Genomic DNA, 15,656 nt, shown 5'->3' on the forward strand with positions numbered 1-15,656 from the left:
AAGTCTTTCCAGGTTTTTCTGAAATCACCCACTTGTCACTTCTTAAAGCACAGGAATATTCCATCACAATCACATACCACAACATGTTTAGCCATCCGCCAAATAATGGGCTTCCCCTCGATTTCTAATTCTTAGTCACCACAAAAAAAGCTGATATGTATGTATATGTGTGTGTGTGTGTGTGTGTATCTCTAGTATAATTGTAACACTTTAAGCTGAAAAGATTTGGATTATCTTTTGATTTTATGGGTAGGCAATCAACCAACAAGTACTTAATTAAGCACTTACTATGTGCTGGGCAATGTGGATACAAAGACAAAAGTATCTGTCTTAAAGGAGCCTCCATTATAGAAGACATATCAGATAGACAGATAATAGATCTATAGAGAGAGAATACGCAGCTAACAGAATCAGATAAGGCTCTATGTAGAAAGTGGTTTTTCCAATTATCATAAAGGAATAATTGCTCAATATAAAGCACACAGGCATGATTTATAAAGAAACAGTTGGGGATGATTAGGGAAATGGTTTTGATTTGCTTTAAACAAAACAAACTTGTAAAAAAAAGTTCAGTTATAAACATATTAGTGAACAGGACAGTACTAAGCTTTAGTAATAATGATAAGTCTTAGGAAATAATTCAAAACATTTAATCTAGTAATAGTTACAGGCTGCCAAATTTTCATTGTTGGTTACTATACTTGGGGAAAGTGAGTGGGGAACATGATTTGACTCATCAGATTTCAATTAGCAAGACAAAATGTAATGTTGTTTTAGTTTTGTTTTTTTTTTAAGATTGTCCCTTTTAAGAAAAAATAACATCAAGGTTTTAAAATAAGGGCATTACTTTTCAAAAGCAAACCCAAGAACCCAATGAAAGAAAAGGAAGATACCACAATATACCTGTGAAGAAAATATTTGATTAATAATTCTGATGTCACAAAACTAGTAATGTTTATATTGCTTACAAATCAGAACAAGAATTTTACTTAAAGAATGAATCAAAATACACTAGGCTCTAGAAGCAAAAGGACTTCAGTGATATTCATGTCTGCATTGTTTTTAAAAAATTTTTATTTGAAAAATAAAATTAAAGTAGAAATACAAAAAAATCTTGACACATGATGATTCAAAGAAAAGATTGTTAATTCTTTAACACTGTTCACTTGAAACACCAAAGCAAGTAAGTTTTGTATAGAAATTTTATTGTGCAAAGGAGAAATGTGATTTTTGAAAAAAATTCACTTACAGTGGGTATTTGGCATTGATGGAAAAAATATTATTCCTATGTGAAAATGCAATGTAATATTTACATTCAAGTTACACTTACAAATTCCAGGTCAAATGCTATCTGAACTCACTCGTATATTATATTCTAAAGCACCGTTTATTATTCAATAAAAGGCTAGAGTGTTCTTAGAAACTGACTTTCCTATTTCATTGAATGAAGTATGTCTAAATTTAGACAAAATTAGACTGAACCTGCAATAAAGGAATTTCACTAGTATTTTATATCTGAAATTCCAAAGTTAGCATTTGTGGAATTAAGAAACAGCTTGGTACAACAAGTTATTAAAGTATAAGATGTTTTTCTTATTTGAATGACAAAAAAGCAGCATGGAAACATACTGAAATGACTCAGCGCTGATAAATTATTTTTTAACGTGTTAATTATAGCCCTATAACTAACTGCAAATTACAAGACTTAAAGAGCCTTCCTTGCTCCTTATGCAGTAGTCATCAAATTGTTGAACAAAATAAAACATGAGTAAACTCAACTTCGTGTAGTTTTAGTTACCTTTCCTAATTTCCACTAGCTAAAGTTTTTCCTCACATATTTTAAATACATTTGTGAATTTAGTGCTTATTTTGAAATTATACCAGAGTTAACTGTCCTAGTTTTCTGATTATGTTCTGGGGTTTAGTTGTTTTTTTTGTTTTTAAATGATTTCTTCCAAATGAACACACTTTATTTAAAAATGGCATGTGGAGCTCTATATTTATTAAAAAACAGCTAATTTCACAAGTAGGTTGCATCTTTTCTTCAATAGTTCTATGCCATTTTTCTTCACAAATTCTAACGTCAATAAACTTATTGTCTAGACTGTGCAGGCAAAATTAAAGGATTAGAGAATTCTTCTCCATCACACCTTTCTTGATTGTCTCATGTTAAGCTCTACTTTTTAAAATCCTAGAAGGACCAAAACTCTGAAGAAGTGGGCAGACACCTTACAACAAGCACCGATTTTTTCTTTTGGTTTTTCTCAGGTAGCAATTTCTCCTCCACTGCACGCAGGCTGGCAGCTGGCAATGGGTTGTTGAGCTGATATAATTTCTAATTCAGATTCACGTACAAAAATCACCGCATCGCCACTTACGTTTATTAGACATTGTGCCTGTAAGTGCAACAGAAAATAATCGATCACAAAACCAACAAATATGAGAATTCTTCTGCTTTGCAAAATCTGCAAAGTACTTCATATATATTATCTCAACTGAGCTTTATAACAATCCTCAGAAGAAGACGCTACAAGTATTAATATTCTCCATTTATAAATAAGGAAACTGAGTTAGAGAGGTTTATATGAGCTGACCAAACTAAATCATAAAATTTTGAACTTGGAAAGGACAAAGGCCAACATGTTGGACAAATGGTCATCTAGCCTTGGCTTGAAGAAGCCTGTCAGTGAAGAAGAATCCAGTATTTCTTGACCATAGGCTCATAAAATCAGAGGTGGAAGGGTCCTTGGAGATCATTTAATCCATTCTAATTCATCTAATCCAATTTCTTCATTTTTCTGATGAGAAAAACAGAGGCCCAGAGCAGTTAATCAAATTGCCTAAAGTCACATAGGTGGCAAGTTGCAGAGATGGTATTTGAACCAAGGTCTTCTGGCTCTTAATCCAACACTCCTTCAACTGTACCACATTGCTTCTCTTTAACATGCTGTCCTTCAAGCCGCTTCACAGACAAATAGCTCTAATCATTAGGAAATCTTTCCTAACATCAAGCCTAAATTTGCCTCTGCAACTTCTGTGGTATGACCAGGACAATAGCTGAAGAGGTAATCAGGTCCCTAGTCCTAGACATTATGCCTTTCTTAATCAACCTAAGATTAACTTTCTATTCTGCCATATCTCTACTGCTGTATTATTCGTTTATAAAGAGCTTTCAGTTCACTAAAATCTTGAGTTTTTTTCAGATGAAGTGCTTTCTAGCCATACCTCTAACGATCTTGTAATTTTAATTTGAACACAATTATAAGATATTATCTATATCAAACTTAAATCTTACTAGATCTGACCCACCATTCATTCTAATCTGTCAGTTTTAGAACCTCTTATCCAGCATTTTAGCTATCCCAAATTCTGTCATCTGAAAATCTGATAAGCATGCCACCTATATCTTTAATTAATAGATAAAAATGTTAAAGACCACAGGGCTAAAGACAAACTCCTGAGGCACTCTGTTGAAGACAATTTTCCAACTTTATATGAAACCATTAATGACCACTTTTTGGGCCCCGCCACTGAACAGGTTCTAAATATACTTATAACTAGTCTAGGTCATATATTTCCACCTTTCCATTATTAAAGCATTAGATACTATCAAATGTTGTATATATTCTCGAGGAACTATATCCATGGCATTTCCCTGATCCATTAATATAGAAAACCTGTCAAAAAAGAAAATGGGGCTGAAGAGAAATATGAGGTACACATCAAAGACTGATTATAAGTGATTCAATAAGGACAGACTGTTCACTTTTTATGTAAAATGTAAAACATATGTCTACGATTCCTATTAATAATCGGGTAGCTCATAAAAAAGATTGGAGCAAACCTGAGTATGATATGAATTTTAAAAAACCATTTAGGAACAGCTAAGAAGAATAATTATTTTATACAAATCATGTGCAAGAGGAAGAATTGATACAGAGGAATTAAATGGGGGAGGATGGCTGGTAGTTCTGGTAACCTACTTTCATCAGGAACAGATTCAAGAGGGAACTATATATATATATATATATATATATATATGTACACACACACACACAAGAGTATAAAAGTCTTCTAAAGAAGAAATAAAATGGTAGGGAAATAGGCAGGGAGGAGAGGGCAAGGGAGGGATCTTTAGAGGGGAGGGTGAGGGATTTAATAGGTAAAAGGAGTGTAAAGAAGCGTGTTTATATTTATGGGAACAGGATAGGGGAGGGATCCTTAGAGGGGGGGTAGGCAAGTAACAGGAGGACAAGGTAGTGGGTAGAAGTACAGAAGAGGAGGCAGGAGGGATAGGAAACAAGAAAAATACACAAATATAAAAACAAAGATTAGGAGCAGAATTTGTTTGGAAAAGTATATGTCTATATACCGTGTTTCCCCGATAATAAGACCTATCCCGAAAATAAGCCCTCCCATTACTGTGTAAGATTCCTCTAAAATAAGCCCTCCCCCGAAAATAAGCCCTATTGAGATTGCTACTGTAGTGAAGGTGATCCCCTGCGCTACACGCTACATTATGGTACCCTCTGTATGCACCGTCCCCCCCCCGGCTGAAACGCACGCCGCGCTCCGAGCTGCATCCAATCAGAGCTGCAGCAGTGAGCGCGTCATCCTGTTCTTCCCCAGTGATTTGCTTATTGAATAAAGGTACATTTTTTTGTTCACATTTACCTGTTTATTAAAATTGCTGTCAATGTTCATTAAAATAAGCCCCCCCCCTGAAAATAAGCTCTCTGGTGTTTTTCTGTCCAAAAAATTAATAAGACAGTGTCTTATTATCAGGGAAACACGGTATGTATAAGTGTATGTATATATCTATAGCTATAGAGAAACATATCCAAACTTAATTGTAGCCTTCTTGGGGATGGGGGGAAAACAAAGTAAACAAGTGCACAGCATAGAACAAAAGAAAACTCACAAGGAAGCAAAGGTGGACTGCTCTCAACATACCGTTGTATTATTTATCACATAGGCTTTCTTGAAAATTTATTGTTCCATATTTTGAATGCTCTCTTATGTTCTGCTATGCACATGACATGCTTATTTTTCTTTCTTAGTTTGTATTAAAGTTCCAATATTTAAGTTTATGATATGTTTTTATTTCCTTTCTCTAGTCTGTATTTGTGTTCTGGTATTTGAGTCTAACATAAAATTAAATTAAAATTAAAAAAGAAAGAAAATGGAGCTACTCTGGCATGTACCTTACTGTTACTGATTCCTTTTCTAGATGTTCACTAAACCTCTAACACATTTCATACTTTTGCCAGGAGCTGAAGCTAAGCTGACTGGTATATACTATGCAAAGTCCTCCATTCACATTTAAAAAAAAACTGGACACTTGCTCTTCTCCAGTCCTCTCCAATTCTCCAGGATCTTTCATGGATCATAGGAAATGGAAAAACAATAACACCTACCAGTTCTTTCATTACCTGAGGGGACGGTTCACCTAGGCCTAGTGATTGGAACTTATCAAGGGCAGGGCAATTAAGTGCTCCCTTACTCTCTTTCCCTGCTTATCCTGACTTTTTAGCCATTTTTGCTGGCCTTTTCAGTCCAAAGACTATTCTCCTTGTAGAAAAAAGAAAAGAAGCAAAACAAGAATTCACTCTCTCTCCTCTCTCAGTCACTTGTTGTGATTCATTCATCCATACCGGAATATCTATGCCTTCTTTGATGCTCCTCTTTTCTATAAGACAGCTTTAAAAAAATAATTTTATTGCCCTTATTTTTCCTTTCCAGGCACAGCTTACACTCCTGGTACCCTATATAAGACGATGCCATACTTTTGTATTCACTTTTCATTACCTTTGCTTCCCCTTCCCATACCCATCTTTAAAAATCACTATGTACAAATTTTTCGTGTATCCGCATTGTTCTCTTTATACAACTTTTGATAGCTCCTGGAGAAAAATGTTTTTCTTTGTTCCATCATATTTTCCCACAGTCATATAGTAATTGTCAGAGGGGAAAGGTCTATCTTGACTCCAAAAATTTTTCCATGCTACCTCACTTAAATCCCCAATTAGCTTCAGGTAACTCAAAAGTGAGAATGGGGGACCAGGTCAAGAAGTGTGTACTGCTTAGTGCAAATTTAACCTAACTACTATTAAAATAACTTGTATGAGAAAATGTCATCTTCCAGTTAACATTTAGATTTTGCTTTAATTTTTAAAAAGCATTTTATATATTTTATTGAGCTGCACAAAAATCCTATGAGGTAAATACTATAGATCTTATTTTCTCCCATTTTACAGCTGATGAAAATGAGGTTCAGAGAGACTATAACCTACCCACTGTCATACAATTAGAGATGGTATTTGAACTCATGTCTCTCCTGAATCCAAATCCAGCACTATATCCAATGCATTGTGTTGCATTTAAAGTTTAAAATTGATTTAATAGAAAAGGGGTAAAATTCCCTCAGAGTGAATACTATTATGAATGAGGGCTCAGAACCATCCAGTGCTGATGAAAGAATGGGAGGAATGCTAGCTTGGGGTCCAAGATTCTTGTTCCAAGTCCCTGGAAATTTATTCATGTGACTGTGGCAAGTCACTCAACCTCTCTGGGCCTCAGTGTCTGCATCTGTAAAATGATGAGATAATAACAGATTCTCTCTATGTTCCCTTAGAGTTCCACAATCCTTTGATCTGTGTTTATTGAACTGGTTACAATAAATTCTCTCCAAGGAAAAAACTTTCTATTGCTGACACACATTTAATAATCACATTGTAACAACTACCTGATAGCATGTTAGATAGCACTTTAGAGACTGCTAAGAGGAGAGGGTAGATGATATGTTGTCTCTCTGAAATTATCTTGTTTTTTATCAAGCAGTACTTTTATTTGATTCTTCTCACTTATCCCAACTTCAAATATACTAATCATTTGCCTTAAACAAGACAATCACCAAAACAACACACAAAAAGATCCAGGAATTTGAAGAAGAAAAGAATTAGGAATGCCTACTTGATATCCAGCCCCCACTTTCTCTTACGGGATTCAGGACCCTTTTTTTGTATTATATACACAGCATAAATATTTGCTGCATTATTAATTCAATACAGGCAGACACTGTGATAGGTAGAAGGAACACACATTACATTGCCAACATGAGAAAATAATAAAACAAGGTTAACAATGTGTGCGTGGGGGAAATCTCCTTTTAAAATGCATTTTACATCAGTATATTCCACTGCCTCCCTGCAGTTTAGTGGTAACCTCGGATTCTTAAAAGCTATGTCAGCACATGAGATCTTGCAGATCCTACAAAATATGAACATATTGGCCTGGTAATGTCCAAGAATTAGCACAGCTAAATTTGGAAAGGTCATCACCAGAAGAGCACAGTCAGCAGATGATGATTTTTTTTTCCCCCACAGGAAATCATGAAACAGTCTACTAAAGCAGTGAAGGTTTGCAATCTGCTTTGATATAAGGTATCTGCATAAATTATATCATAGACCATTTCTGCTATGTTTTCTGATGATACAAAACAGCTCTTCCTCAGAGTAACAACACTTATTTAAGGGAATGGTGATTAATTGGGAGAGATAGCCCTTCTAACCTAAATAACACCATAAGACCAATTCAACTGAGTACTGCTTGAGTATTACACAAGAGATTGAATAAATATTCATCTTCAGAGAATGGTCCTATTTCTATTCTGAAACAATAGAATACTAGAAACAAATCTGCATCTGCCAAAACTGACCAAAAAAATATAAAAAATTCCCAGCACCAAGATGATTTTTATATAAATAAAATATAACACAATGCACAACAAAAATGTAGGCTTCAAAGAAGGTGAAGAACTAAGTACTGAACATAAACTTTATGTGTATGTGCATGTATAGTACATGCATGTGCAACTGAGTAAAAGAAACCTCTCCTCTGAGAAATTAAGTGATTTGCTTGATATTATTGTTAGCCCTATAGTCAGAACTAGGCACTAAAACTTAGTGCTTATTTCTAACCCAATGATTCAGATTTATCCTCTATGAGGTTTTCTTTTGCCCCTGATAATGCAATTCTATTTCAAAGGGATTTTTAAAAATGTTTTAAAAATGCATCACCTATTTCTCATCATCATCACTCAAAAGCCAACAAATGGCATTTGTGAGAAAGTTTAAAAGTGAAACAGACAACAAAAAGACTATTAAAGAAAATTATAGTATTATTAAGAGAAAATAAAGAATTGCCAAAAGTTTTTTGCTGTTTCCTAATTAAAACCCAATTTTCCCCCTGGAAGCTGTGTTCCTTTACCACAAACACAGTCAGTGGAGAGTATCTTTTCCCAAATGAGGTCAAATTTTGAGTTTTGGAAAAGGTAACACTGGCTCTCCTGTCCCAACCTTTAGGTGCCATAAGACAAAGCAAAACGATGACTTTATCAGTTCAACTTCCAAAGTAGTAAAAGGAAAGCTCCATGTCCAATGAAGTTGCAAAGGGTACCTGGGTGAGGCCTGGTCACAATTGATAACATATGCCATAAACCAAAAAAGTACTATACAACAGAAAACACAGAGCTACAAGCAGAATTATTTTTTACTAGCATATTTTTTCTACCAAAAAGGTAGGTAAAATTTTATCATTACCTCACCTGATTTTTGTTTGGATTTTCCATAAACACACACTGCTTCATTATATAGGAGACAACTGCATTCCCTCCTAATGCTGCAACATGAGCTCTCACCATTGCAAATACTTCAGCAATAAAAGCATGAAGAAAACCACTGACTCCACCTTCCTAAGGGGGAAAAAAGATATGTATATCATACATATGAAAGTAGGTATGAGATGTGCTAGATGCATTACAAAACATTAATTATCATAATGCTACAATAACTAAGTTTTCAATTATATTTTGAAATTCAAACACTTCAGGCAACTTTTGGGCAAATCAGTAAATCTCTTTGGGCCTGCTTCCTAATTTGTAAAACAGGTTGGACTAGGTGATCTTTAAGTGAGCTCTTCAACTTTCAAATCTTACTTGCAGGGTATTGGTGCTAATGAAACCCCTAATGAAAGAAAGGTTGGAAGTCTCTCTTTTCAAGACTGGTTTGGTTTCCTAGAAAGGGCTTTTAAATTAAAATAGGAAAGAAAGAAGGAAGATGTCAAACAAGCTTAATGGGAGATGAAGCACCTTAGTCAAGACTGGAATCCCCAAATAAGGTGAAACTCTTCATTTCTAATAATAATGCAATAGAAATAAACATTAAGAACTCCTGCTGTATGTAAGACATGTGAGCAAAAAGATACAAATAAAAGAGTCCCTGTCTTCAAAGAGCTTACATTTTTACTAGAAGGCTATGGTGCATACAGAAAGAAAGAGAATTCAAGGAAAACTGAAAAGGGAGAGGACAAGCAACTGAAAAAGGCTTCGTGGAAGAGGTGGCATCTCAGAAGAATGAGGAAGGCAAAGAGACTAAGACAGAGATAAGGAGAAAGGGCATTCCAGGAACAGGGACAGTGTGTCTGACAACATGGAGGCAGGACACGGAGTCAGTTCTGTCTGGGACATCTGTCAAATCTATTCCACGGCATTTCTTGCATACCTTCCTTTCTTTCCACTCACAATGTCCAATACCCTGTTTACCTTTTGCCCAAACTATTGCTACAGTCTCTTTAATTTCCCTCTTCCTAACAGTTTCTCTCCTCTCTAATCCATACTTCACATAACTACCAAACAATCCTCCCAAAGCACAGGTTTGACCACGGTACTCCCCATGTAAAGAATCTGACAGGTTAAACTGAAACCTCCTCAGGCTGAGATTTGAAGCCATTCACAACCTAGCTCTAGCTTTCCTTCTGCCACTTCTTTCATCTTACTCCCTATTATGCACTCCTGGTTCTAGGCAAACTGACCTATTTGTTCCCTGAACTAACATTCAGTCTCTTACCTTTACAGACCTGCAATGCAGCATCTCCTTACTCCTGCTTCTCAGAGAGAAGGGATTATAGATTTAGAGCTTAAAGCTTCCACAGAAGTTATCTAGTTCAGTCCTCTCATTTTATAGATAAAGACACTGCGGCCCAGTGAGGTCGAAGAGCTGGGATTTTAACTCAGGTCCTACAATTCTAAGTTCAGTGATCTTTCAACTGTGCTACCTTATCTCTAAGACTGTAAGAAGCTTGTAAGAACCTAACAGTCCTATATACACAGTAGATTTTTCATAAATATTTATGGAACTTATTATTACAAAGTTTATCCCTATAGAGTAAAACCATAAACAACTGAGCCAATCATACTTTCGTGGTATGTTTCCTTTGTTTCCTTCAAGGCTTGGCTCAAGTGGCCCCTCCTACAGGAACTTTCATTGGTCCCCTACCTGTTAGTGCTCTTCCCCTCAAATTCCCTTATGTTTCCTTATCTCTGTCATATCTCCCAGATGTATGTAAGTTCCTACTTTTCTTTCTTGGCCTTGTCTCTCTAGTGTTCGTAACACACTTAATAAATGCTTATTAAATCTGGAGTTCCCAAAGGGCCAAATAACATGAAAAAAAGAGAGGTGACAGCCACACTTCAGAGAGCCTTAAATGCTAGAGTTTGTATTTTAAACTATCCTTTGGAGGCTACTAGGAGCCACAGTAGATAGAGTGCTAATCTCAAGAGTCAGGAAGACTAAGTTCAAATCCTACCTAAAGACACCAGCTATAAGACTGTGGGAAAATCATTTAACCTGCTTGTCTCAGTTACCTCAACCACGAAATGAGGATAAGAACAACACCCACCTACCAGGGTTGTTCTGAGGAAGGGTACAATCCAGTGCATGGCACATGGCAGATGCTTAATAACTGCTTCCTTCTTTCCTTCCCAACAGACTATAAACTCCTTATTTTGGAATAAATGCTTGGTTGAATTGAATTTAATCGATGACACTTCTGTCCAATTCTCTAGTGTGAGCATGCTGCAGTCCATTCATATTTACCATATGTCTCTTCATTATCCTTTGCTGGATGTACAACTTTGTCTTCAGAGACTGTAGCAATGACTTGTAGACATGTATAATCACTAAATGAATATTAGTATTTCTCAAAAGCAGTCTAGCCCAATGTTGCATATTCAATTATGGGAAGAGTTAATTGTCTATCTGCAGTGTCTATTCACGATATAAAGTTTGTACCAAAAGTCTTGGTGCAGTTTTATACTTCAATAGCTTAAAACTACACTAAGATTTTTGGAACACCCCTTATATACCAAGTATGTAGCTCTATGGGAGGTCCATCCAAATAAATATCACTGTTCAACAGGCAATCTTCATCCATCTGCCTTTTTATCCATAATCGGAATGATTATGGACTTGATTAGGAAGCTGTGCCACCTTCCAAGGCCTGATGTAATCAGTATAACCTGACCCATCAGAAACACTTGGAGACTTTCACCAAAAGTAATTAACATGTTGCTAGTTACATAGATTTCCTTGTTATAAACTTGGGTCTAGTTTAGCTGTTCTTTTCATTTTTTCTTTCCTACTTTCTCACACAATAGAAATTGTGATGTTAAGGCCCAAATATGGCACCAATGTCATAGACAGAGAAGAGTTTATCAAAGAAATCCTTATAGATGCTGTCTACTTTTCACCCATTTTTTACCCTCCGATTCCATTTTTAGATACATTAGGGATGTAATGTCTTTAAAGTGTCCATTCAACAAACTTTCTGTAAACCTGTTTTTCCTTCCAATGTTCCTAATGATGAGATACTAGTGATAACTCATTTCTAATGAGTTTTTATTCTAAACCAGCATCATCTACAACTTCCATTTCTCTCAGCTTTGCAAACAACTCAAGTATTTGAGAGTTAAGACAGTTCTGAACCTCTTTTGGTTCCATTATCATTCTGATGTGCATCAACTGAATTTCCTTAGGAAATGGTGCTAGAACACTGACTTCTCTTTTTAGGGCATCAAGTGATTGCTTAAAGAGTTCTGAGTTCAGTTGCTACAATTCATTAAATTTGATACTGATTTTGATCAAACGTATCTTGATTACTTACTAGTTGATAGGCTGACTGTACACAGACCACTGATTTAGAAGTGACTTCCAAATTACTAATCAGTAACTTCTTGTTGAGGCATAAAGAATTTCATCTTGCTATTTGGTGCTCACCACGTTCAGTTCCTACCGATTTTAATACTGTATAGTCTGAAAGCTTCTGTATGGTCTGAAAACATCTGGCCCATTTTGTTTCTTAAACATAAATCATATTTTCACGTTTTTATTTTGTCATGCTTCCTTCTTGCCATCTTTGAAGTAGCAGAGTGGGAAGAGTACTGGTTCTGGCCTCAGAAGATGTAGATCGGAATCCCGTCTCTGATGCTATTTGTGAGAAGAAACGTCATAAGTCACTTCAATTTCTTCATCTATAAAACGAGGGACTGGACTGGATGGCCTGTGAGGGCCCTACAACTCTAGGTTTATGACATTATATAACTTAATGTAACAAGTTTATTAAGTTCTTTGTATCATCTCTCTACCTTCACATCCTTTGGGACAGAGTTAAAATTGCCTTCATTAGTCTTTTCTTCAAATGTTCATCATGGTCAAGGCAACATAAGATGGACCTAGTGTTTCACGAAAAAAATGGTCCATATCTTTTTTTTTTTTTGCCTTTTTGGAGGGCAACTGGGGTTAAGTAACTTGTCCAAGGTTACATGGCTAGTTTTTTGTGTGTTAAGTGTCTGAGACCGGATCTGAACTCAGGTCCTCCTGACTCTGGGGCTGGTGCTTTACTTACTGCGTCACCTAGCCACCCCTAAAAATGGTCCATATCTTTTAATTTCAGAGATAATAAAACTTAATTCTTCCTCCTCTTTAATTTACCTCTTCAAGGAAAATTTGTGTGCCATCCTGCTATTTGGCTAAAAATTTTTTGTATCCTGATTTCATTTATTGAGAAAATGGCAAAACTGACATCCAGTTCTTCAAGTTGTATGTTCACCCACTGGATACTGGACAAGATCCTCCCACTTAGGACTACAACATTTAAGCAAGTATTTATACAGTCTAATAATGGCAGTTCTTAGCAGCCTCTTCCTTCTTTTGTACCACTCTGCCATGTCAATGCTGAAATAACTTTCATGGGATATCATATCCAATCAGTTGTCAAGCTTTATTTATCCTACTTCCACAATCTTGCATCCATCCTTTTATCCCTCCTCACACAGCCACTACTCTAGTTCAGGCCTTCACTTCCTTATACCTTGACTATCCTCCTTGGAGCTCCTAGTTCAAGTCTGATCATTTCCTTCCCTTTCTCAATAAACTAGTACTCTGATAAAATACAAAATTCTCTGTTCGGCATTTGAAGTCTTTCACAACCTGATATAAACCTATTATTCTGACCTTATTATCAATTATTTCCCTTCAAATATTTTTTGGCATAGCCAAACTGGCCTTCTGGCTGTTCTTAATATGCAGCATTCCACTTCTCTATCCATGCCTTTACAGAGGCTATGCTTGAAATACACTCCCCTCTTCATATAATACATTTATTGGGAGGTGAGGGGAGTTTTTCAATCACCAAAATAAAGAGCATTTCCATGCACACAGCACAACACAAAAAGTAGAATCTATGAATCTCTATTTCATAACACTTACTCTTTTTTTAAAGGATACAACAAATCTTACCTGTTACTTTCAAAATCATCCTATTCTCCTCTGTGCATTAAAAAAAAATTATCGACCTCTTTGGGGGACTGGGGAGGGGGGGAAGGGCACCAATACTAATCTCTCTCACTAACTCTCCCCCCAATTAAAAACTGAAAGAGAAAAGAAAAAAAAAGTGTAACAAATAAACAAAGTTGTACAAAATGCATCTGCATGGTGCCCATACCCACAAATGTATGGCTCTTCACCTTGTGTCCATCACCTCTCTGTCAGGAGGTAGGTAAGATTCTTAATCATAGATCCTATGGAGACATGGCTGGCCATTTCATTGATCAAAGTTCTTAAATCTTTCGCTATCTTTTTAAAAATTGTTCTCCCAGCTCTATTCATTTCGCTCTATTAGTTCACACCACTAAGGATTCTTTGAGATCATCTTTTGTCATTCAAATAATAATATTCTATTACATTCAAATACTACAATTTGTTCAACCACTCCCCAATTGTCTAAGAGGGAACCCTAAGGCACCTCCTTAGATCCTAGTTCCTTTTACCTCCCTTTTTGATTCTCCCCCTACCCCCTTAAGAATGAGGAAGTTTATTTTGCTTGCAATTGTCCTCTCCCTGATATTACTCACTTATTACTTCCTTTCCTATCTCCATTTGTTTCCTTGTTGAATTTGATGACATTATACATAAAATTATTTGCGTGTACACATATGTTCATCTTTGTTTAAAATATCAAGGTTTATCAGCTGTCTACTCCCCTTACCATTTTCTATGAGAAACCATGGAGTTCTTTCCAATTGTTCAAATAGATTAGATTTCTCTTGACTCGTGTCTGTATTTCAATGTTCCTATTCAGCTCTGGTCTCTATCCTTTATTCCATTAAAGATTCGTTTTTTTTTTCTGTAGGATTATACTCAGCTATGAAGGGTAAGTTATTCTTTGTTATAAGATCTTTTGCCTTTTTGAACACTACAATACTGTATTTCAAAATCTCTCATTTGTGATCCAGACTGTAGTTCCTTAGTATTTAAAGTGCTTCCTTCCAGATGCTTGTAGTCTTTCTTTGACTTGGAAACTATAGATGTTGGCTAACATTTTTAAGATTTTTCCTTTTAGGGTTCCTTTCAGAAGGAATTAGCTGATTCTTTTCCAACTGTCCTCTGGTTCTAATATAGCTGGAAAGTTTGGTGTCCAGGGTTTTTTTTTTTTTAATCTTGGGAATCCAATGACCCTTAAATTATTTCCCCTTGACCTGTTTTCTAGGTCAGTTGATTTAGATAACAGAGATCTTACATGTTCTTTTTTTTTTCTTCAATTTTTTGTTGTTGATCAGTCATTTCAGTTGTGTCTGACTCTTTGTGACCTCTTTTGAGAATTTCTTGGTAAAGATACTGGAATGGTTTGCCATTTTCTTCTCTAGCTCATTTTACAGGTGAGGCAAACAAGGTTAAGTGATTTGCCCAGGGTCACATAGCTAGTTCCTATTTGAGGCTGATTTTGAACTCAGGTCTTCCTGACTACCCTGAACTCCATTAATTTAATGATCTTAAAAAATGATAGACACATTTTGTTTCCTGCAGTAGAAGGAAAGGGCATATATGACACTGGAATATCTACCATGCTTACCTTAGCACTGGAAACCTTAATAATATCTTCATAAGAGGATACAAAGTTTTGGAAGCAAAGAAAGCAAAATTAACTATTATCTGGTATATCTTTTCCTCTCGTTCATAGCTAAACTGAAGGAAAAAGATATCTATATACTCACTACCTCTACTTCCTCTCCTGTCACACACTTTCCAACCTTTATAATCTGGCTTCTATCCTTATCTTTCCATCTCTTATCAATTTTTTATCAGTCACCAAATCTTACCGTTTCTATCACCAAACTATACCATACAAGCCTTTCTCACTACTTATAGAAGCCACCACTTTAGTTCAAGTCATCATTTTGTCTCATCTGAACAATGGCAACAGCTTCCTAATAGCCTCTCCTTGTCTCAAAACATTCCTCACTCCAATCTAACTTCTACACA

The 15,656-nt window shown here is 35.8% G+C and overlaps 1 protein-coding gene across 16 annotated transcripts in view; it reads right to left on the reverse strand.

The window, feature by feature from the left end:
• Positions 1 to 1,056: 1,056 nt before the first annotated feature.
• LOC138176101 (C2 domain-containing protein 5) overlaps positions 1,057 to 15,656 on the reverse strand; it is a 132,793-nt gene continuing 118,193 nt past the window's right edge. For all 16 annotated transcript variants that reach the window (XM_069106837.1, XM_069106839.1, XM_069106842.1 and 13 more), the window contains 2 exons: positions 8,606 to 8,752; positions 1,057 to 2,396 (listed from right to left, as the gene is read on the reverse strand). In XM_069106837.1, the coding sequence (XP_068962938.1) occupies positions 2,265 to 2,396; positions 8,606 to 8,752 (279 nt within the window). In that variant the 3' untranslated portion in view covers positions 1,057 to 2,264. The remainder of the gene's footprint in view (positions 2,397 to 8,605; positions 8,753 to 15,656) is intronic.

The sequence above is a fragment of the Petaurus breviceps genome, unplaced genomic scaffold (genome assembly GCF_028583685.1).
Source record: "Petaurus breviceps papuanus isolate PSGF00001 unplaced genomic scaffold, PetGlider_PUasm1.0 81, whole genome shotgun sequence".
Classification (NCBI taxonomy): domain Eukaryota; kingdom Metazoa; phylum Chordata; class Mammalia; order Diprotodontia; family Petauridae; genus Petaurus; species Petaurus breviceps.